The sequence below is a fragment of the Danio rerio genome, chromosome 23 (assembly GCF_052040795.2).
Source record: "Danio rerio strain M-AB ecotype USA chromosome 23, GRCz13ab, whole genome shotgun sequence".
NCBI lineage: Eukaryota > Metazoa > Chordata > Actinopteri > Cypriniformes > Danionidae > Danio > Danio rerio.
The window spans coordinates 28,072,460-28,098,162 of record NC_141043.1 but is presented as its reverse complement, the minus strand read 5'-3'; the positions used below and the strand labels follow the sequence as shown (position 1 = coordinate 28,098,162).

At 36.4% G+C, this 25,703-nt stretch overlaps 1 protein-coding gene and 1 long non-coding RNA gene across 3 annotated transcripts in view; one reads left to right on the top strand and one right to left on the bottom strand.

Annotated features, from left to right (window-relative positions):
* Positions 1-25,703, bottom strand: part of LOC147831304 (uncharacterized) — an 83,284-nt gene that overhangs the window by 39,281 nt on the left and 18,300 nt on the right. The window contains exons 4-5 of one of the 2 annotated variants that reach the window (XR_015523620.1): positions 10,374-11,412; positions 10,127-10,228 (exon numbers count right to left, since the gene is read on the bottom strand). The exons of the other annotated variant lie outside the window; for it this stretch is intronic. This is a non-coding gene — a long non-coding RNA (uncharacterized LOC147831304). Of the gene's footprint in view, positions 1-10,126; positions 10,229-10,373; positions 11,413-25,703 lie in introns of those variants that run through there. 2 annotated transcript variants of the gene reach the window in all.
* Positions 4,233-25,703, top strand: part of avpr2aa (arginine vasopressin receptor 2a, duplicate a) — a 34,160-nt gene continuing 12,689 nt past the window's right edge. Inside the window, exons 1-2 of the mRNA XM_087307185.1 lie at positions 4,233-4,727; positions 24,604-24,974. Coding sequence (XP_087163311.1) covers positions 24,606-24,974 — 369 coding nt within the window. The 5' untranslated portion in view covers positions 4,233-4,727; positions 24,604-24,605. The remainder of the gene's footprint in view (positions 4,728-24,603; positions 24,975-25,703) is intronic.

Here is a 25,703-nt window from a genome sequence, read left to right as displayed (position 1 = left end):
TCTATGTACCTCTTTAAATTGAATAAGGTTATGTCTAGCACAAATAAAGGATCTATATATATAGCCTCATTCCAATCCTTATCTGTCAAACTGATATTAAAGTCTAGCCATTATGTTAATGTTAATGAATCTGCTGATATGATCAAAGAATAAGCAATACAATATAGTGTTAATTCAATTTTTGCTAATGTTAATTAATGAAAATTAATCAGTTATTTTTAGTTCCTACAGTGTGTAACTAAAGTTCATGAACACATTTTTAAACAATGTAATAGTAAAAGTTAAATTATGATTAATAAATGCTGTACAAGTATTGTTTATTTGTAGTTCATGTTAGTGAATACATGAACTTTGACTAATGAAATCGTATTGTAATGTGTATTGTAAAATTCTTATATGGAAAAAAAAGACTTCAAATCTCAGAATCTCAAAGGCTCAACTTTACTGTAAATGTACTTTGTATATGCTTACATTGTAATTATTTTATTGTTGATAATACATTGAAAACGTGCATATTGAGGAATTTGCAGGAGAATGGCTGCTAATCAAATAAGTGAAAACCAGTAATATCTTTATATGTAATTAATTTGTTATAACTGTATATGGCCAATTAGGTACAATTCTCACTATTAACAACCCTTTTGCCTCAAACTCCTAATTTGCTGCTTATTAACAGTTATTAGTTAGGTTTAGGTAGGATTGGGAATAGGTAGGATTATGCAGAATATGTACTTAATAAGAACAAATAAACAGCCAATATTCATTCATTAATTTTCCGTCAGTTTGTCTCTATTTCAGAGCTCGCCACAGCGGAATAAACCACCAACTATACCGACGCATATTTTACACAGCGGATGCCCTTCCAGCCACAACCCAGTACTGGGAAACCCCCATACACAAACACTATGGCCAATTTAGTTTAGTTTAATTGACTTATACAGCATGTCTTTGGCTTGTTTGGGAAACTGGAGCACTCGGACTCACACGAACATGAAGAGAACATGCAAACTCCACACAGAAATGCCAACTGGTCTATCCAGGACTTAAACCAGCGACCTTCTTGCTGTGAGGCGATATACATTAATCATTTTATTATATACACTGTAATTTTATTTTAATGCCTAAACTTTTTAGATAAATTAACTGAACTTTTCTAGTAATTTTAACTTACATCAATCAAACTGCCTAAAAATCTTAAGTTAAACTGTGTATAGTTAAAAAAATTGTTTAGTTTAAATCTGATTCACTTATTAAAATAAATTAAAGTCACAAAGTTATGTTTTCATTATTTTTCTTGTATCCTTTTTTGCAGTGTATATAATTTTTTATATTATTTTTTGCCACATACAGTAAATAATTTATTACATTACCAGGAATCATGACCAGGGTTCAGTGTTACAGTGTCCAATTTAACACGCTACATAAATTTAGATGGTTTTGTATGGTCGTTAAAAACAAATATTTTTCTATGGACAGTCACAGCACTTTTGCCACCCTACTGTATGTTAGCAAAATCAACATTGGACCACTTTCTTTGAATTTCATTGTATTCATTTGAAGGAGCTTACAAGACACAGCTAAAAGCATATTTATTTTGCTCATTTGTTTAGGCAAAAATATCATTTCATGGGGCTGAAGACAAACTATTAAAAGCAGGTTACAAGAAATGCATGGGTTTGTGAAAACAGTAGCATCATGTGTGTTAAGTTTAAGCGTGCAAGTACTTTATAATCAAAACAACTGTGGTGGATGAATAATGCTTCTTTACAAAGCGATATTAGCAATCACTGTTCTGGCTTGAAAAATACAGTGTTTTTAAGTCATTTTGAGCATGTTTTATTTAACTGTGGTGATTTTGACTGTTGATTGAATCCAAAATGAAAGCACACTTTACCATGCAGAACGTACCCTAAATATCAAGCTGTTTTCCAAAACATGCTCCTCTGGCAGAAATGTGTTAAGACATCATGTCTGATCCTGTGAGGGGGACTGCTTGTTAACTTTTGGGTCTCTCAGCACTTCTATTAGGAGGAAGTCTGTTGATGACATGCATATGTGTCCAATGCCAGACAAATGCTCTGTTAGAGGAAAACAGCTGCTCACTAATTATTACTGGCCACAGAAGAAGGTCTAAATCTATAGAAAGCCATATGAGATCAGTGAGGTCTCAGATCTGGCCCTCGTCCCTGTGCAGCGGGGCCCTGGAAACGTTCCCTTCAATAAAGCGTCTGACAATGGGAAACGACAGCAGCCTGCTTCATTTCTGCTTGATTTGTGCTGCAAATGCATTCTGCCATGGCGATATTTGTCCAAACCCACAACAATAGGAGAGGACAAAAAGACAGCACTGATAGTAGTCTGTCAAGAAGAGGTGCTGTGCAGTACTTACAGTTCCTGACCGATTTGGGCACATGTGTCTTATTCTTCTTAATTAGCCTGTTACCTAAAGGCAGTTCAGAAACCCCATTGTGTCATAGTTGTAATATATTGGAAAATTAGTTTTAATACCAGTGGGAAAACAATAAACTTTTCTAATTATGTGCAATGAATTAAACGCTTTATTAGATTAATTATTCAGAGTATATACAGGGTTCAGAAAAGAAAATACAATTCACTTTTTAAGACTTTTTTTAAGACTCTTTTCAGACATTTTAAGACCTCATAACCACTTTCACTTGGAAACACTGGCAAGATTTTAACATAAAGTATGTTTACTAAATATTAGTGTAAGAAATTAATCCAAAACTAAAACAGTTTTCATATACTAAATAAAAATCTATCAGGTTGGCACCTATAGAACTGCAGAGATAATGGTGTTGCCTTGATTAATGCAGTAACCAAAGCAGCACAAAGTCAAATCTAGTAGGATTTAATTGATTTCATGAACTACACAGCATCCTGATATTCGCAGAATAAATTCTGGCAAACTTTAGTATACAACCACACATTGCATAATCAAAAATAATATAGAATGTAATACCTTACAAAATAGCATTTAAGACTTTTTAATATTTTTAAGGGCCTTAAATTTCTCAACATTGATTTATCAACTTTTAATACATTTTAAGACCCCGCGGACACCCTGTTATTGGAGAATTTACAAACTATGCTTTCACAAATCACATATCATGCTTATAATGCAAAATATAAATTTAAAATTATAACAATTTTGAAACTCACCGGAGCTCATATCAAAGAGGAATTGTATTGCCTATAATTTCAAGTAACTGAAATACATAGATGAACTATTGTAAGACTATTTATTATACTTATAATCATACTTATATGTCAAATAAATAAAACAAACCATTAATAATTAAGCAAATATTGGTTAATGGATTAATTTATCTTTTGCCATCAAAAACTTTTTAATCATACCCATTTCAAAATCTCAATTCATTTAGTTATTTTTTATACATAAACACTTGATGTGAACAATCAATCTGTCTTGACTTTGTAAATGTAAACAGCAGGAAAAACCTGCAGACCAGAGCAAGTTATCTAGTCCAAGGTTAAATTAGAGGAAAGTCAAGATTGGGATGTCAAAATATGGCTAAAGAAAAATAAGCAAACACCAGAACAATTGTATTACAGCTTTATTTTTCCTATGAATTTAGTATTGTTTTGTGTTTGTCCTGTTTTATTTTTCTGAACAAAACATCTTAAAAATAAAGTTGCCACGAAGAACCAGTAGAAGAATCAGTGATGCCATAGAAGAACGTTTTTGGTTTACCCAAGAATGACTGAATGAAAAGACTGAATCGTCTCAAAGATCTATTTTGTCATTGTGTAAAGAAAATTTTAATAATCTAAAACAAAAAAACTTTGCAATATAAATATTTTCTAAAAATGATAAGCTTTCATGGACGATGAAAGTTTCTCATGCAATCACCAATGCCAGTAGACAACCTTTACTTTATATGTAAAAGTGTAAAATGAAAGAACATTCTGCCCGCCATCTCTTTTCAAAATCCATCTCCCTGAATCACTGGAACACAAATCAGACAATCATTTCAATATAACTGAATCCAAACACATTTCACAACATACAGCACACATACAGAAATGCATTGTGTGAATGTCAATCAGTCGTCCTACAAATCCAACAAACTACAACAACTGCCAAAGAGTCCAGTCACACCCAGGGGCTGGTCAATGTAAATATGAAAGCAAATATTGGCACAGATCACCCTAAACAGCGTTACAAACTATGACGATGTGCGTTCGGCTAAGATCTGTGTATGTGTGTGTGAAATGCACGTATAGGAGCACTTCACATTACAGTCTCCTCCCCTCGTCCAACAACACTGGAGACCTGAGTAAAGGAGAGACGAGAGGGAGAGAGAGAGAGTGGCTGAATGTAAGAGATATGTTTATCCTAAGCCCATGCTCAAAATCAACGGCATCAGTGCAGCGCTCGCTCACATGAAGTGGGAAATTAAAGCTCAGAAGCAAAGGGTCTCTCTTGGAATGAATTGCATTGCTTTATTGGAGGTCAGAGTGAAGAAATGAAGTTCAGAATTCAGTGAACGTGAACTTGGGTGAAAGCTGCAAAAGCACGGCTTTAAACATTCACATAGGGTGTTGAAATACCTCAGCGCTGTTCATCAGCACGGCGGCTCTTATGTCAACTGACCATCACAAAGAAGAACTGCAGCTTTGAAGAACTGAACGAGGATTTTCACTAAACACATGGATTATTGCTGCTGCTGATACAACTATACAGAGTAAGTTGTTTATTTATTTATTTATTTAGTTAATTAGTTAGTTAGTTAAATAAAATGCATCTAGGTTACAAAAAATTATTTTCTTGAGTTTGTTTTACTAATAAAATATGCTTTTTATGCCAAAATGTCAATAACAAAATTCTTGAATATATCATATTCTTCTTGCATCTGTTCATTTTTTAATCACTACATTGGAAACTGTTTTGTTCCATTATAAGCGTGAATGTAATGAAATGGAATGGAAATGAAAACTGGACTGACAGTTTAAATTTACTAGAACTTCTATGTTAAGCTGCTTTGTCACAATCTACATTGTAAAAGTGCTATAAAAAATAAAGATAAATTGAACAAAAAATGAAATGCATTGAGGTTTAGAGTTTTAAAAGAAATGTTAAATGCCACCATGGACCATAAAACTAGTTTTAAGTATCAGCAGATTTACACATTTGCTAAAAGCTGAATAAATAATCATTGGCGTATATTTGGTGTAGAGGACAACAATTGAGGGAGATAAAACTTAAAAATCTGGAATCAGAGGGTTCCAAAAAAATGTTTAAATACTAAGAAAATCACATTTAAAATGGTCTAAATAAGATCTAAACATTGCCATTTTCATATATTTACAATAAGGGTATTACAAAATATCTTAATGTCACATGATCTTTAATTTATATTTACCATGAATACAGTACTCAGCATAATTGAGTACATCACATTTTGAAAAATATTTTTTATCCATATTTCAGTGAATATGGGTCATATATGCTGGTGCATTTGAACAAAACAGATTTATTAAACAGATATATTTTCTAAAATAATATTTTAGTTGCCAAACATCTTTATAGATAAAGAGATAATACTTTTAAATTCATGTGAAATATTGGATCAATAAATTCCAAACTACAAAATATCTACAGAATTTTATACATTTTTGTTTTTCTTGAATGTTGTTCTTTTTAAAAATGTATTTCATATTTTTCCCAAATATATACATTTGGGAATACTAATTCCAAACTGTTACAATAAGTTATTTTGCTCCAGATTTGACTATGGTACTGACTAATCGAATGTGTATGCACAAATATAATCTTGTAAAGCTTCCTTTAGAAAATATTAATGTAAATGAGAAATTTGTGAGGGGTGTACTTACATATGCTGAGCACTGTATATATTAAAAACAATGTTGGCCCATATTGCCGAAAATAATCCCTTACATCATAAGACATAAGGTTTTGTGGTGCAGGGTTACAAATACAAAACACGGTAATCTTGTTGCTAGGATATTTTCAGCGTATAAGATTATAAGATAATATAAATATAATATACTAAACTGTCATTTAACTATAAGACCATTTTTAAAGCTGTTAAAAATGAGTGAGCAATTTTGGGCTATTGCATTAAGGGCATACACACTCTATAGTTTTTTATGTGCTGGGGCAGTTATTAGATTTTTTTTTATAAAAGACTGAGTTTAAAAACAAATCAATCTAATCTGTTTAGATTTTAGTGCCAGACAGAAGAGTTTTGCTAAATCAGACGAAAGCGTCCCTTCACTTGCTAACTGTTTAAATCTCTCAGAACATGGAGAATGTTAAGCAACGCACAGCTATTTCTAGTAGAGCGTTTTAACTTCTGCAAGTGAGTGTTTCAGGCCATAAAATAAATGCTGTTAGAAAAAGCCTGAGGGGAACCCAGGACTGACCAGCAGAAACGCAGCATTTTAACTCAGGGTGTGCAGAAAATGGCCATATTATGATCTCAAAGCTTTTCTTCACCTTTTTGGTAGTTCAGGTGAGATTTGGTATTAAAGAATGAAAAGAGCTTATGTTTTATTATTTTATTTTATTAATCTAAACTATTTCTTATTACGTTCCCTATTAAATTTCTGAAAGCTGTTCCTGAAGATGGCTTTGAGTCTGTGATTGTGTAAGTTAATGCTCTTATCAGCTGTGAGAAGCTGTTGAAATCCAACAGGGATGTTTTGGACTCATGCTGACGCAATATTGTAATGCGCGTTTGATTTGTTTAATAAGGTGCTGAGTACAGTGATACATGGCAGGCATCCATGACCCGTAAAATTAAAATCGCAATTGCATGAACCATTGGAGGATAAAACTAAAGAGAAAGACATTTGTAAAGAAATTAAACTTTTAATGGCATACTCAACTGTTATGCAACCTGGCCTGATTCTAGATGCAATTATTGCAAACTGCAAATGCCATAAACCTGATATTATCATCAATAACAAACAACTTCTTGAATGCTGACAAATTTATGTTTTATGTTCATCAGTTTAGTGGAGAAAGAACTTTTAAAATAAGATTGAACTAAAATAATGTAAAAAGATTCACGAATCTCTCAAAACTTACACCCAATGTACAAACTTTGCCATCATGACAGTGCATATTATTTCTCAGGTTTTTTTGTTTGTTTTTTTAGAATTCAATTTAAAGTCCACTTTAAAGTATTCACTATATTCTTTATTTAGGAAAGTTTTTAATTGCTTTATTTAAGTAATTAAGCAATCATTGGACAACAGTGGTTTGCTCTGTAGCCAATCATTTCTTAAGTGGGCTCAAATATTTATTCATTTTCTTTCCGGTTTAGTTCCATTATTAATCTGGGGTTGCCACTGTGGAATGAACCGCCAACTTATCCAGCTCATGTTTTACAAAGCGGATGCCTTTCCAGCTGTAACCCATCACTGAAAAACACCTATACACACTCATTAACTACGGACAATTTAGCCAACCCAATTTACCTATACCACATGTCTTTGGACTTGTAAGGGAAACCCACGCAAACATGGGGAGAACATGCAGCAACTGACCCAGCCGAGGCTCAAACCAGCGACTTTCTGACTGTGAGGCGAACTTCCTACCCACTGCGCCACCGCGTCACCCTCACCAATAATATTGACTATAACATTTTTCAAATTGCTTTCATTCCAGACAAACCAAAAATAGTACTTTCTATAATATAATAGAAAACACGTGCTATAAATCCTCACAACGCAAACACATTTTTTAAAAAAACGTACAGAACATTTTCAAATAGCACAGAACACAATGGAAATGTTTCAAGGAGACCCTAAAACGTGACAGACACAGCTATTTAGGTTGTAGTTATTTAGACTATTATTTAGTTATAGTTATTTAGATTTAACAAATACTAAAGTATTTTAAAGTATTAAAATAAACCAAAAAAAAAAAAAAAACCTAACCTTTTAAAGATCACAGACAACTTCAATGAGCAACAGTGACAGCCCAGCGGTGTCCGTCACGTTTTTGGGTCTACTTGAAACATTTCCGCATTTCCGTTGTGTTCCTTTCTTTCATTATTTGTTTGCATTGTAAGAAAATGCAGTGTGTTTTATTAATTTATTTAAAAAAATTTTTAAAAATGTGTTTGCGTTGTGAGGATTTGCAGTATGCGGTCAAACAGATAAATAACGTTTTTAATTTGCAGGCGTTTTTTTTGGAATTGCATGTGTTTTCTTAGATTACAGCACGTTGAGCTCTCTCAGCCACTGTAAGTATCAGAGAGAGATTTTTTATCATCATTCAGTCTAACAGATACATTTATGTTAAACGAAACAACAAATTTATTCTGACTTGTATACTTATGAAAATAAAAGTTGTCAATTAACATTTTGTTGTACTTTAAATTACTAAAAAGTACAAAAAGTATGCAAAACCTAGCGGTCTGAAGTATAAAGATACCAAATCAAAGCATTTTAATATGTTATTTATTTTACTAAACATGACAAATAATTGGGACAACATTAAAATGGTTTCCATTTTTTCTAGGCAGGTTTTAAGTTAATTACAATAAAAGATGCATATTCCATTGTTTGCAGTGATTATTATGCAATGAAAATAATCTTAATTATCATTATATCATGGGTTTTCACAGAGTTTGTATTTTTTCTTTTCAAATTGTCTAAGTTCAAACGCATTATCACACAATTCTAAGTGTCTTTTAAAGTCACGTTTAAAACCTTTTATTCTAATTTTTTAAAATTTGTTGCATTTTTTCTCTAATTGCATGAATGAATGATAATCCCATTGCATATGGATGTGTTTGATCAATTACAATCTAATTATAAAATCATCATCATCACTGTATCTTTCATTTGACATAATTTTTGAGACAAATATTCAATTAATAACCTAAAATTTTAAGGACTGAGAAACCTAGCTGTTTTTTTTTTCTTTTTACAAGAACAAGCTAAATAAAACAGCTCATTTAATACTTAGTTAAGATCTGAGACTGACAAAAATGGTTTGCTCACTAACTACTATCGAGGGGGGGGGGGGGGGGGGGAATTACAATATGAACTTAAGATTCATTTGAGTTGCAACTTAGACATTTCATGGCCAATTATCTTGGAGCAACTAAAGCTAATCTGTCCAATCACACCATCTCAACCCAAAGCATGTTTAAAACATTTCTAGACACTCTACATTAATAAGCAGCTATAAAAGCACAGTGCCTTTTCTGTATCATCAGCTACATTTAGTGTAGGTCAACATTTCTGCTGCACCATATTAGTGGATTCCACAGAGAGAAAGGATTCAAGCAAAGGTAGAAAATGACAAAGCAAGGGTAAACTGAGCAGCTCATGCATCAGCGGCTTCGAAAGATGACCTCAAACACTGCTGTGACAGGGACAACCGCTTTTATTTATGACTGTTATGACTGGACCCCGACAGCCACACAGCCAAAGAGAGAAGAGAGAGAGAAAAAAAACACTCATTCCATAAAAACCAAGGGTTTAGCAATGTTTATATTTGCTGCAAGAGAATGAATTACAGACTGCGAGGAGAATGACAGGTGATAGATATTGTCAAACATTATAAATGAGGTGATCTTAATGACTTTTTTGGACGAGATATTTTTTTGGTTTTGTTTCTAGACTAGTTTTGGGGTCTAAATAGTTCTGAATTTAAATAAATAGCTTAAAGCAAATTCAATAACACTAATGCTTTTTTCACAGTGACCAGAATAAACGAGAACAGCCTAAAAGGTTTTTTTTTTTAGAAAAAAAAATTAATGCAGTTAAAGTCTTCTTTTATACATTTTTCCCCAAGTTCTGTTTAATGAAGAGAAACTTTCTAAGCATAATAGTTTTAATAAAAAAATTTAAATAACTGATTTTCTTTTAAATTGCCATGATGACAGTACAGAATATATTACTACATATTCACAGTATTCAGCTTAAAGAGTAATTTAAAGGTTTAACTAATTAGGTTAACTAGGCAAGTTAAGGTAATTAGGCAAGTCAATAGTCCCTTTCACACATATATACGGATCATGTATGAACAGGCTCTTTTTGAAAATACCGGTAATTCCATTCTAGCAATTGTCCGGAAAGAAAAGCTGTTCCATTACCGTACCATAATTTGAAGAAAGAGCGCGTTCATGATTAGAACCCGCTGATGTGAGACGTCAACTCCAGCCAATCAGAACACTCAAACGCATTTACGTCCACACTGTTTCTGAAAATAAAAGCCTTTGAATATTTTTTCCAGACACTTTTAGCTGTAAGATGTTAGTTAGATAATGTTTCTATATTCTTTCTTAATGCCAACTGTGGAAAAAGTGATCCGATAAAATGCTTATGATAAGCCGCTGTTTGTTTACCTTCAAGCTCTGCTTCAGTTGCTTGACTCGTGTGCACGGGAAGCAGGTGGTGAGTCCCAGCACACACACATATTATGTAGCATCACCCATCAACAAAAGGCCCCGACCCCTTCTGTGTTTACAAAAACAAGCGCAGCTGCTTAGAGGTCATTTCTGGTTGATGATATCAGAATTTACCGGTATTTTGGAATGGATGTGTGAATGGTCTTTACCAAAAGTTAATTCTACTCATTTGAATAGAGTTTTGAACTTAGTGTTGAAGGTAATGAGTTAATTAAATACCTCATTACTTCAACTTAAATGGAGGAAGTTCACAATACTCACAAGCATTTTTTTTTTACTCAAATGGTTTGTAGCAATCGGTTACCTCAAACAGTTTAAGTTGCCTTAACTTATTGGGTTTTATAGTACTTGGTTTGAGTTTTCTTTATTTATTGGATTTTACTGTGCTGAAATTGCATTGTTCACTCAAATGGATTAAGTTCACAGTACTCATTAGGATTAGTTTTTGAACTTAAATGGTTTGTTGCAATCGGTTTACTCAAATGGTTTGAGTTGCCTTAACTTTTGGGATTTTAGAAGAAAAAACACTGAAATGCTGAAAAAAAACCTGGCTCCATTAAATATCACTTGAGAAACTTTTGAAAAACTGTTTACTGAATACAATAAACATGTGCAAATCCACTTGCTTTTATTTGTGTATATCTGCTTGCTTTTAAAAATTGGGAAATGTCAAAAGAAAAAAGAATTGCAACTAACAAAAGCATTTACATGCCAATAAATATGTTATGAGAAACATGGTAATGCAAAATAGTATATTTAGTTTTATCATTTTTGCAGCACTTCATTTAAATATAAGAATATAAGAATTCACACTTAGCTCATGATTTATACATAGCTTGTTTGGCATGCTGTCCCGGGAGAGAGCCCTGAGCTCAAGGCATCCTCGGGCCCTGGGATCTCCCCTTTCGCAAGGCGAGGGGAAATTGAGCTCAGGTCCATCTCAAACTCCCCCGCCACTGAGGCCAAGGTAAACTTCCTGAAAGTAAGACATTAGAAAAAATTATTTAGGCTTATTTTATCTATAATAGAAGCATATTTGGATGTTGAAAGGAAACCGGGGGAAACCCACGCGGACACGAGGAGAACATGCAAACTCCGCACAGAAATAACAGATGGACCAGTAAGAACCCAACGCCATTGGTATTCTTGCTGTGAGGCAACAGTGTTATCACTGGGCCACCATGCCACTCATTTTAGATAAAGGTAAAAGAAGAGGAGGAGGGGGTTTCTTCCAGACAAAGATAGTTGTGGAAAGAAAATGAAGATATATAAAGGGACTTGAGATCCTTTGATTGGAGGATCATGATTAGCTAATGTGGGCCAGCTGGGTTAATCATGAGCATGTGCTCCTCTCGAATTTATTATTAAACTTCATTTTGTATTGTATAAGTTCTGGGCAACATGGTATCTCAGTGGTTAGAACTGTCACCTCACAGCAAGAAGGTCGCTGGTTCGAGTCGCGGGAGGGTCGATTGTTTTTTTGTGTGGAGTTTGCATGTTCTCCCATTGTTCATGTAGTTTTCCTCCGAGTGCATGCACTATAGGTGAACTGAATAAATTATGTTGGCCGTAGTGTTTGAATGTGTGTGCATGTGAGAGTGCATGAGTGTTTCCCAATACTGGGTTGCAGGTGGAAGGGCATCCATTGTATAAAACTTATGCTGGATAAGTTGGTGGCTTATTCCTCTCTGGCTAAGCTAAAGGAAAATGAATGAATGATGAATGTTTACTTATTTAGGTTACAACACTTTATGTTAATGAATACAAATGTCTATTCAAAATAAATAAAATAAATATAAATAAAAACATAAAATAAATAATATAGCAATATATACTGTACACAATCATGAATAAATAAATTAAAAACTTAATTTTCAGAGGGAAATGAACTCATTTATACTGGTCACTTTTCAGTTTTCATTCTGAAATAGATTTTCTGTTTGAGAGTTCAGGGTTTGTGTGGATAGGGGAAGACTGGAGAAGATATATATGGCTCACAGGCAGTGTAAAGAAACTTCTCATTGATTTAAGATGAGGTGACTGCTGAAAACAATGGTCTTTCAGAAAGAGAGAGATCGAATAAGAAACATAAAGGGAATAAGAGAATGAGGAGCAACAAAGGGAAAGGCTGATTCAAAGACGCGCTTAAAAATGAACAGGAAGAAACTGTATAATAGCTACCTTCTTTTTGACATTGGACTGTGTAATGTATAATTCATTTTCATTCATGTAATAAAATTAATTAACAAAGATTCTAGATAGCAAATTTCCAGCTCCAGCTATATTCCTCATGAATTATCATCATTGTGTCTTTGTTTCTTGATGTAATGTGGCAGACAGAAATGAACTGTGCAGTATCACACAGTACATTATGCGTTGCTGTTATGATTTTGCGTTTTTAATTGTTCTTATCCTATATATGATCATCATCAGTCTATATAATGCTAATTGTCAAACATTTTTAATATAGAATGTTATAAAAACTGCTACATGCAACTCATAAAATGGATAGTGGTAAAATAAAATAAAATAAAATAAAAAAAGTTACATAATCATTAAAATCCATTAAAAGAAAATGATTGCTATCATAATGTACTATAATAAAATGCTATAACATAGTTGTAACGTTATAACATCTACAATTTAATTTCATGCATACTTTTTCATTAAAAACTTGACTTTCAGGCAAATTCTCAGTGCAGCTTAAAAGTACTAATTCATTGGCATTTTAACTATCAATCTGTCATGCTGAATGAAACATTGTTTTCCCCATATTTTCCCCAACAAAATTATTTGAAAAAAATAAGCAGACACATTACCTTCATTTAATTCGCTTTCTGTGTACTAATAAATAAAAACACTTTCAATTTACATTTGACAGTTTTAGAACAGCGAGATGTTTTACCATTTTTTTAAAGAAACTGAGTCTGTATTCATTTGTTCCAATGTACAGCAAAAACAGCAGAATTTTAAAATATTTTAATTATTTAAAGAAATTGTTTTCCAATTTGAATATATCTTAAAATGTAATTTACTTAAGTGGTTTTAAAGTTGAATATTTAGATTTACTGCTCAAAATTTTTATTATGATTATTATTATTATTATTATTATTATCATTATTATTATTATTGGGTGACTAGGTGGCTCTGTGGTTAGCACTGTTGCCTCATGGCAAGAAGGTCGTTGGTTCGAGTTTCGGCTGGGTCAGTTGGCATTTCTGTGTGTAGTTTGCATATTCTCCCCATGTTCACGTGGGTTTCCTCCGGGTCCTCCGGTTTCCCCCACAGTCTAAAGACATGCAACATAGGTGAATTAAATAAACTAAATTGGCCGTGCTGTATGTGTGTGAAGGAGTGTGTTTAGATGTTTCCCAGTACAGGATTGCAGCTGGAAGGGCATCCACTGGGTAAAACATATGCTGGATAAGTTAGCAGTTCATTCCACTGTGGCGACCCCTGATGACTAAAGGGACTAAGCCATAGGAAAATGAATGAATTAATTAATATTATTAATATTATTATTGTTGTTGTTGTTTTTAAAAAACAGCTGAGTAGAATTTGTTCAGCTTTCTTTGATAATTAGTTCAGAAATACAGAATTTATCTAAAAAAGAAAACTTTTGTGATATTATGAATGTCTTTATGACCATTTTAAGATCAATTTAAAGCATCCTTTGCTTTTATATAAACAAATTGCTCGTTAAAAATTCTACAGATAAATGCTGATCTTTGGATCTTTCTATTCACCAAGAAATCCTAAAAAATACATGTATAATAAATGTAAATAAATGTTTCCTTAAAAAGCCAATCAGCAAATTATAATGATTTCCAAAGGATGATGTGACTGGAGTAAAACTAAAAATAATAATAATAAATTAGCATTCTGAAATACAATGACAACTGTTTTTATTGTACTTTTTTTTGTTCTTAGACCATTTCTTTTCAGTGCATTGGTCAAACAAGGTTTTCAATTTGCATGGAAAGTAAGTTCTTTAGTCTTTTTTTTAAGAAGCCTGGCTTACCAAGCCTGCATTTGTTTCATCAGTTGATTCGAATGTTATCACTCGAATGAATGGCCGTTATCAGTGGTTATCAGCTGATAGATTAATAGATATGCGCCAGTAGGGGCCTTCTTCACCTACTAGTAGACTCAGAAAGCTGTTATCATCTATCCACATGGTTAATCAGCTATACTAATAGAGAAGACTCCAGATCCAGATCTGTTTTTACATTACTGTGACGATTGGGTTTAGGGTTAGGATAGGAGTACATTTACATTTACATTTACATTTAGTCAGTTAGCAGACGCTTTTATCCAAATGAGGACAAGGAAGCAATTTACACAACTATAAGAGATGGGAATAAAATTATGAGAAATTTAATAAATAATATAAATGATTCTCGTTAACTTCCAGCTGTATGTGATCTATTGCTGATTAACCACGTAGATGGATGATTACAGCCTTTTGAGTCAACTAGTAGGTGCAGAAGGCCCCTACTGGCCCATATCTATCAGCTGATAACCACTGATAATGCCCATTCAATCAAGTGATAACATTTGAATCGACTGATAAAATAAATGCAGGCTTGGTGAGCCAGGATCCTGTAAAAATTACTTCTCTTTTACAAACTTAATTTTCATGCAGAGACCAAATTTCACCTTGTTTGACCAATGCACTGAGAAGAAATGGTCTAAAAACTAATTTCACTCAGATATTGCAATTACATTTCACAGTCACAGAGAAATGGCAAGAACAGAAATCATTTTGTAAGTATTATTTACTAATACAGTTTTTCTACTTCAAACGATCATGTTAACTTTAACATATACTGTATGTAATTCAATATAACAGTATTTATTGTCACATCTCTGTAGCATTTTTCACTCTTTTTAAGAGAAGAGATGTTTAGTAAAATAACCACCAGACAAATGTATCAGTAAAATGTTACTGTGACTGTTCTAGCATTGTTGAATAAGAAACAAAAACATCAGTTTTATAAAGCAATGCATGTAACTAAAAGCAATGTAAAGCACACATTTAAATTACTTATTGTCATATATGGGCATTGTTATGAATGGCCCAATATCTGGTTATTTTTCATTTGTGTGTGTTCTAATCTCACGCTGTATCATACATCTCACCCCAGCATCTCCTCCCCTCCTCCTCTTTGTTTATTTAACCTAGTGTCCCATGCTACCACTCTCTCAAACTGTCAGTAGTTTTATTTGTATTATTTATTTGCATAGTTAAAAAAACAAACCATATTTTATTGGGATCAAGGAGCAGTTGATTCTAGACAGGGAGAGGAAGCCACAGAAAAAGGGGTAAAAGAATGGGCAATGGAAAAACTGAGGGAGGAGGAAGGAGCACGACGACTTTATGGAGTCAATGAGGGATGAGAAAGATGCTGATATAGGAGCGAAGGTGATCTGAAGCTGGGTGGGATTGGAGGACTCAAATTAAGCCAGGGGAAATTTGGAAAAGAAAACAAAGAGAGAGAGGACTTGACAGACCCATTCTGGAAGGGAAAATTGTAGCCCTTGGGGATTAAACAAATCAAAGAGTGCAAGAGGAAGCAGATTTGTTTGCTTGCTTTTTGTGTGTCTGTGAAATTGCTAAACTAACTGAGGTGGCGAAAGATCAGATTGTCAAACAAGATTTATGTCGAGAGTTTCAGTGTAATGCACAATGGCCAATTATGCGTTTGTGTGTTTGGTCACACTTTATGTTTAATATACAATTCTCACTATTAACAAACCATTAACTAAAGCCTCATTCACCCTAGCAATGACTTTGTATCTGCCTGTCGCTCTGGGTGGCAATTTACTGCAAACACAGGTCTGTTGTAAGTCTACCGTACGGAGAACACAAGCGGCCTCTGAGCGGGCTGTGAGAGGATCACATGAGCTCTACCAGAGTCCCTATTGCCTGTAGCTCAAGAAAGTCGCTCTTTATTTGCATAAAGCTGAAACATTTTCAACTTTGTTGCATCATTCGACACGCCAATCTGGTCGCCAACGATTGCTGTTGCTTGCGTAGACAAAGGTATTCAAAGGTAAAGTCATTCTCCGTTGAAATGAATGGTGACTTGTCGCTTTGTTGCAGCAAGTCGCTCGTAGTGTGAATGAGGCTTAAGGCTTTTAGGTCATACTACTAATTTTCTGCTTATTTATATTGATTAAGAAAGTAGTTGTTGTTTTTGTTTGCTCCCATTATTTTTCTTTTGCATTATTGCATAATATGACCTTGATCTTTCTTTCAACAACTTTAACCTTAAAAGTTGGAAAAGGCGACTTTTATTAACATTTTTAATAGTTTAACCCTGTGGTAGTGCTGTCGCCTCACAGCAAGAAGGTCGCTGGGTCGCTGGTTCAAACCTCGGCTCAGTTGGCGTTTCTGTGTGGAGTTTGCATGTTCTCCCTGCCTTCGCGTGGGTTTCCTCCAGGTGCTCCGGTTTCCCCCACAGTCCAAAGAAATGTGGTACAGGTGAATTGGGTAGGCTAAATTGTCCGTAGTGTACGAGTGTGTGTGTGTGAATGTGTGTGTAGATGATTCCCAGAGATGGGTTGTGGCTGGAAGGGCATCCGCTGCGTAAAAACTTGCTGGATAAGTTGGCGGTTCATTCCGCTGTGGCGACCCCAGATTAATAAAGGGACTAAGCCGATAAGAAAATAAATGAATGACTGAATGAATTAATATATATTTTATGGGTCTGTGTTGTGTATTACGGTACAAAAACCTTGTAATGAGCTGCCAGTACATTTTCTGTTATTTTACAGACTTATTGTCACAATCACCAGTGATCAAACCCTTATAGATCACTGGAGAACATTAATTTTCACTCAATTCTACTACAATTCTGCTTCTGTATGAACTACAACTACCTTTAGCCACCACACACACACACCTGTCCCGCTTCACCAGTCATCACACAAACAGCTACATGGACCATATAAACAGCACATACACTCATACATCGCAGAGTCTTGTTGGCACATTCCCTGTAACATTACGAAGCGTTTTCCGTGTTTAGTCTCTGTGTTTTTACTCTCATCTTGTTTTATTGTTCATCCTGCCTGTTGCCTGTATCTGCGATCATTGCCTGTTATTTGACTATGCTTCTGGACTTCCCTGTGTAACCGTTTGCTCCTGATTGTGATCATTGCCTGCCTGACAATTCCCTGTGTAATAAATTACTGCATGTGGATCCTCAACTCCGTTGTCCAGCATCCTCAAGTTACAGAAATATATATATTATTTTATATACATTATGTTATTTCAAACAACTTAAATGTCAGTAATGGTCACTTTGGTAAACTGTGGAGTTGATTTATCAACATCAAAAGTCGACAGAGCAGAGACCAAGCTTGTATAATTCAATTCACAACCAAATAAACAAATGAAGGGAAAACACTTGTAAAATACTAAAACTTTTAATTAACAGATTTTTTTACAGTGTAAAATACCATTTTAAGTACTAATATACAGCCAATATCCTATTAAAAGTAAGGCAATAAGCCAGTAGTTTATAGTGGGAATTGGTACTTATACAAAGAGTGTTACTGTTTATTTTAATTAATTGTAAAAAAAGTTAATAAATTCTTTAAATGGTGTTGCTCATAGTTGATGCTAATTAATGTACTAACTAAACAAGAGCTTACTTTAAAATGGTAATGTTACTGCATATAATTTGAGACTGATTTGATTAAATGGTCAGAAAAATCACAAACACCATACTTGTAATTCTGCAAATTTTCCAAAAAAACAAACAAAAAAAAACGTTGTGCAAAATGATTCATTTATCACTGTAGCAGTCTTCAATCTTTTAGAGAGAGGAAATGTAAAAGGAGCCCTGGGTATTGCACGTTGAAAACATTTGTCATTAAAATTTTAATGTGTCTAGCATCTCTAAATAAGATTACATCAGTTTTACAAACTAAACAAGCACGTCATTTAATTCAAATCAAACACTATGCCAAGTGTGCTGATGTGAGGTAAAATGTTTATTTATGTATGTTGTAAAGCATGGCATGATTTTACAAAGTACGATGCGATCCTGGATTAATATCTATGTTGATCCTGGAATGTAATTTTTGTAGGAAAATGTAATCCATATATATTCCTTAGCCCAAAACCCAACCATAACTGTAAATCATTCCCAAATCAGAGGAGAATAATAGTTGAATAACAATTATAATAAATTATAATAAACTTAACTTAAACAGTAAAAATGTCCCTTAATTCTGATTGGAATGTTGTTCCAGGATCAAATAGATGGTGATGTCCTACTTGGTAAAATCAGGTTAGGGATGTTGAAAACATTTGAGTGTGTAATAAATGATCAATATGGTCACAGACGAAAACTCTAAACCAAATAATACAATTGTCACCGACTCGGTCCCAGTCATTCCCAGATCAACACAATCAACAAGACCGAAGACTCTGAACTCCATCAGGTTCCTGATGCTTATCACGATCTAATTGAAGCATTCAATAAGCAGAAGGCTACTAAGCTCCCTCCTCATCGTGATAATGACTGTGCCATTGAGCTGCTACCCGGCACCACGCCCCCTCGTGGTCGCATATTCCCTCTCTCACAACCTGAAACGGAGGCTATGAAGAAGTACATCTCTGAGGAGCTAGAAAAAGGATTTATTCGACCATCTACTTCTCCCGCTTCAGCAGGGTTTTTCTTCGTCAAGAAGAAGGATGGCAGCTTACGCCCTTGCATCGATTACCGAGGCTTGAATGAGATCACGGTCAAATACCGCTACCCATTGCCATTGGATCCTGCCGCCCTGGAACAACTCCGATCCGCCCAGTATTGGACCTAAGTTGGACCTCCGTAGTGCATATAATCTCATCCGCATACGACAGGGAGACGAGTGGAAAACCGGGTTCTCTACAGTTGACGGCCACTACGAATATCTCGTTATGCCCTTCGGCCTAGCAAACAGTCCTTCCGTGTTCCAGGCATTCGTAAATGAGATATTTAGAGACATGCTCAACAAATGGGTAATAGTATATATTGACGACATCTTGATCTATTCCAATTCGCTATCTGAGCATATCCAGCACGTTCGGGCAGTGCTCAAACGTCTCATTGAAAACCAGTTGTATGCGAAGAGCTCCAAGTGCGAATTCCACCAGACCTGCATCTCATTCCTTGGCTATATTATCAGTCCAGAAGGCGTGGCCATGGACCAACAAAAGGTTGACTCTGTGACACAATGGCCACAACCCGAAACCATCAGGCAACTACAACGATTCCTGGGCTTTGCTAACTTCTACAGACGCTTCATAAGGAACTTCAGTTCAGTCGCTGCCCCCCTGACCGCCATGGTCAAAGCTAATAATGCTCGCCTTAAATGGAACCCCGACGCTGTCCGAGCATTTACCCAGTTAAAGACTCGCTTCTCCAGTGCACCTATTCTGCGTCATCCTGATCCCGAACAACCCTTTGTCGTCGAAATTGACGCTTCAAACACTGGAATTGGAGCCATCCTGTCTCAGCGAGCCCTAGTGAATAAGAAGCTCCATCCCTGTGCCTTCTATTCTCGCAAGCTTAACTCCGCTGAACGGAACTACGATGTGGGAAACCGAGAACTCCTCGCCATGAAAGCTGCGCTAGAGGAATGGAGACACTGGCTTGAGGGCGCAAAACACCCTTTCATCGTCATCACTGATCACAAGAACCTAGAATACATCCGGTCTTGTAAACGTCTGAATCCTAGACAGGCAAGATGGGCGCTGTTTTTCACCCGATTTGACTTCCAAGTCACCTATATCCCTGGTTCGAAAAATATCAAAGCAGATGCTCTGTCCCGCCTCTCAGACGATGAGACCTCTGAAATCCCTGACGAGCCCATAATCAAAAGTCCTCTAATTGTCGCTCCCATCCAGTGGGATATAGATCAGGAAATCCTCCAAGCCGTCGAAAATAATCCTTCTCAGCAGCCCTGTCCGGAGAATAAAATCTTTGTTCCCCCGTCGCTTCGAGAAAGACTCATCTCCGAGGTACATGACCACCCCAGTTCCGGTCACCCAGGCAGCACAGCCACTGTGCAAATGATTCAATCCCGCTACTGGTGGTCATCCATACACAAGGATGTAATCAACTTCATTAACAAATGCTCACCCTGTCAGATGTCCAAACACTCCCGTCACCGTCCAGCTGGATTACTCCAACCCCTGGAGGTGCCACATCGTCCTTGGTCACACATCTCTATAGATTTCATCACCGATTTACCCATATCTCAGGGCAAAACCACCATCCTCACAGTAGTGGACCGATTTTCGAAATCCTGCCGCCTTATTCCCATTTCCAAACTGCCCACAGCCATGGAAACGGCTGAGTTACTCTGCGAGTGTGTGTTTCGGTACTATGGTCTCCCCGAAGACATCGTATCGGATAGAGGTCCTCAGTTTACATCCCGACTCTGGTCAGCATTCTTCAAAAATCTCCAAATCAACGTCAGCCTAACATCCGGCTATCATCCCCAATCCAACGGGCAGACAGAGCGCTTGAACCAAGAGATCGGTCGATTCCTCCGCACGTATTGTCACTCGAACCAGAACGAATGGGCCAAATTTTTGATGTGGGCAGAATATGCTCAGAACTCCCTCAGAAAGGCATCTACTGGATTAACCCCATTTCAATGCGTGCTGGGCTTCCAACCTCCGCTCTTTCCCTGGTCCGGCGAGACCTCTGAACTCCCTGCGGTGGATACCTGGTTTAAAAACTGCGAAGAGGTCTGGAACGCAGCTCATACTCACCTCTCTCACGCCATAAGGCGTTTCAAGGAACAAGCCGATCGACACCGACGTCCTGGTCCCATGTATTCCCCAGGACAATGGGTATGGCTTTCCACCCGCGACTTACGCCTCAAGCTGCCCTGCAAGAAACTCAGTCCCAGGTACGTGGGTCCTTTCCAGATAGAAAGACAAATATCTCCTGTTTCGTTCAGACTGACACTCCCTAATCATTTTCGTATTTCCCCAACTTTCCATGTCTCTCTGCTCAAGCCTGCTGCTGGTCCAGCCGAGACGGATAGGGAGGTGGCAGCCGGTGAACAGGGTCCCCCGCCTCTCATGATCGATGGCGAAGAGGCTTACCAGATCCACGAGATCCTGAGATCCAGACGCCGGGGCGGTCAACTCCAATATCTCGTTGATTGGGAGGGGTACAGTCCGGAGGAGAGATCTTGGATTAACCGCAAGGATATCCTCGACACCACACTACTGGAAGAGTTCCACTCACAACATCCGGAGATGCCGGCCCCTCGCCCCCGTGGAAGACCCCGGCGTCGAGAATTGCCTCACTTCAGGAGCCGTTCGTTGGGGGGGGGGCTCTGTCACCGACTCGGTCCCAGTCATTCCCCTCGCTGACCAGCAGAGGTCACCATCTCCGGACTTCTAACCATTACGTCATCCTTCTCACTCAGATCCCAGCACACCTGTTCTCCATCTCACTAATGACCCACGTACCACATATAAGCAGCTCACACACACACTCCATTGCGAAGTCTTGTTTAGCCCCGGCCAGCATTTCTGAGCGTTCTATCCTGCCTGATCTCCCGTTTACCACTTCAGCCCGTTCCTCGACTCTGCTCTGTCTTCTGCCTGCCCTTGACCTAAAGCCTGATTACACGGACTCTGATTCTCGCTGCCTGCCCCTGACTAAAGCCTGTATTACGGACTCTGAACCACGCTGCCTGCCCTTGACTCAAGCCTGGTAATCACTCTGCCTCTGTTATCTGCTAATCATCGTTGAGTTGTATGTTGTATGTTCGCACAATCGTGCGAGGTGTTGATGTTTAAGTGTGACTTAATAAATACTGCAAAATGGATCCCTCCGTGTCAGTCTCCTCGTTACAACAATTAAGCTGTATAACTATGTATATAGCTTACTTTGTTATGGCTAGTCAAATTTATTTAAATGTGGGTGCAAATTTTTATTCATATAAAAATATGGCTAATACTAATATACTAAATATAGTGTTTTTAGTTTAGCACTGTATTATGTTCACTTCCCAAGTTTTCTGTTGAACTTATGTCATGTCAATCAGGTGACTGCAGGTTTTATATAACAAAATCGCATGCTTATGTATATATTTATAACCTTTTCATACCTTTTTTAACTTAATTTGATTGTAAAGTGCATCTTTTGTAAAGCTGCTTTGAAACAATAATCATAAAAAGCGCCATACAAATAATCTGCACAATATTTTTTTTTTTTTTGACAATATGCCAGTACTTTTTAACACATTTTGAAAATGAAAGTTGCTCTTGAGATACATATCTGTTTTTGGTTTGTCTGTGTGTTTGTTTGCAGGGAAGATTTATCAAGTAATGTGTTTGTGATTTTTATTAGTCACACAAGCCATAGTTTCCAGCCAATAACTCAATCAGACCACTGCTTATATGGCATCATCAATAGCTTATTTATTTATCTGCTAACCTCAGCAATATACACTCACCGGCCACTTTATTATGTTCTCTTTACTAGTACCAGGTTGGACCCTTTTTGCCTTCAGAACTGCCTTAATCCTTTGTGGCACAGATTCAACAAGATACTGGAAATATTCCTCAGAGATGTTGGTCCATATTAACATGATGGAATCATGCAGCTTCTGCATATTTGTCGGCAGCACATCCATGAGGCTAATCTCTCATTCCACCACATCCCAAAGGTGCTCTATTGGATTGAGTTTGGTTACTGTGGAGGCCATTTAAGTACAGTAAACACAATGTCATGTTCAAGAAACCAGACTAAGATTCTCATTTTATGACATGGTGCATTATCCTGCTGGAAGTATCCTATCAGAAGATGGGTACACTGTGATTTTAAAGCGATGGTTATGGTCAGCAACAATAGTCAGGTACGTTGTGGCGTTGACATGATGCTCAATTAATACTACTGGGCCCAAAGTGTGCCAAGAAAATATCCCCCACACCATATAACACCACCACCACCAGCCTAAACTGTTCATACAAGGCAGGATGGATCCAAGCTTTAATGGTGTTAATGCCGAATTCTGACCCTACCATCCGAATATTGCAGCAGAAATCGAGACTCATCAGACCAGGCAACGTTTTTTCAATCTTCTATTGTCCAATTTTGGTGAGCCTGTGCCAATTGTAGCCTCAGTTTCTTTTGACAGGAGTGGCACCCGGTGTGGTCTTACACTGCTGTAGCCCATCTGCCTCAAGTTTCGACATGTTGTTTGTTCAGGGATGCTCTTCTGCATACCTCAGTCGTAACAAGTGGTTATTTGAGTTACTGTTGCCCTTCTATCAGCTCAAATCAACCAGGCATTAGCATCCACAGAACTGCCGCTCACTGGATATTTTCCCTTTATTGAATCATTCTCTGTAAACCCTAGAGATGGTTGTGCGTGAAAATCCCAGTAGATCAGCAGTTTCTGAAATACTGAGATCACCCTGTCTGGCACCAACAACCATGCCACGTTCAAAGTCACTTAAATCACCTTTTTCCCCCATACTGATACTCAGTTTGAACTGCAGCAGATCGTCTTGACCTTGTCTACATGCATAAATACATTGAGTTGCTGCCATGTGATTGGCTGATTAGAAATTTGTGTTGTACCTAATAAAGTGGCCGCTGAGTGTATACAATCAAACACTAAAACATTCATACCCCTGGCAAATTTTGACTAAAATTCTGACGCTAAATATATGTTTTTTTTCCCACAATGATGCCTCTTGTACATCATCATATTATCTTTTGGGAGAAGCCAGTCTTTTCTGCTCAAAAACAAAACAAAACAAACAAACAAAAAACTTGCTGGTTGAATAAAAGTAACTAAAGCCAGTATAGAATTTATTTTAGATTTTTTACTTTTATTGCTGTTATTTTTTTAAGAATCCACCGTTCACCGCTTGTTATTGCCTGTTCATTTTAACAAATAAAACATTTGTTTTTTTTATTATAAATTAGTGAATATAGAAATTAAGAAAAAATTGTAAATGGTGTCCAATGTTATTTCAAACTTGTTAGTTCGTGTTAACTATTGTATTCAACTACTGTAAAAAATTCAATTGTATTTTACTTTCTTTTTAACAAGCATGCACAATCAAATAAATCAATCCTAAAGCAACTGATCCATAATATAACTATTTGAGATAATTGTGTTATTCTTTCAGGCATGGAGACCTTCTCAAGAGAGCCAGGTTGGGAAGGATCCCCCCATGCGACCACAGCATGGACCAACTTCACCTCATCCTTATTCTCTGATCACACTGGACTTAACAGCACTTTCAGAGGAGGATCCTACTTCTGGCTGGTGTCTCAAAACAGCTCAATAAACCCCACTCAGAAGCCCGGGCCGGTCAAGATACGCGACGTGGCTCTGGCTCAAGCTGAGATTGGAATTCTGGGTCTGGTTCTGGCTCTAACAACATTAGGGAACAGCTTTATACTGTGGGTTCTGCTAAGGCGACGTAAATACAACGCACCCATGCACCAGTTTATGGTCAATCTGTGTGTTGCAGACCTTGTGGTGGGATTTTTTCAGGTGAGCTGAACTTTAGTGCACAGCAAGGTTGACGAACAATAATACCATAGTCCTTTAAAAAAATAAAGCATTGAAACATACATATTTGTATTGCCTTAGGGCAGTTTCAGACATGCAAGAGCAATTTAACTTCTCCAGTATTGGTTCTGCCTAAAATATGTTTTTTTTTATGCAGACGTGCAGTCCAAGGCGTGCATCTCAAGACACTGTGTCCAATTCGAAATGCTTTTCTATTTATAGTATGCAAAAACAGAACGACAAAAGATGTCTGAACAGATGAAAGAGTATTAGAATGACCATAAAAAGTAAAGAGTCCAGGCTAAACTTTGAAATCGCATACGCACATGTGTTTCATACAGCTCAAGAGAAAGATTTGTGCAATGATTTAGATTAAAGTAATATGATTATTCTTAAAGCAGAGTCATTCGTTTGGACTATGCATTTATAGAATATATATATATATATATATATATATATATATATATATATATATATATATATATATATATGTGTGTGTGTGTGTGTGTGTGTGTGGTAAAAATGCTGCTGTAAATCTGACTTAGAAACTAATTTATATTTCATACACTGGGTTGCAGTATCTGCCCAGCTCTATTACATATTCTCTCTTACTCTCTCTCTCTCTCTCTCTCTATCTGAGCTGTCGCATGCTCAAAACCTTTAAAGGGACCCATTATTGGTTCAAGCCATGTCATCACTAAGCCAGGTAAC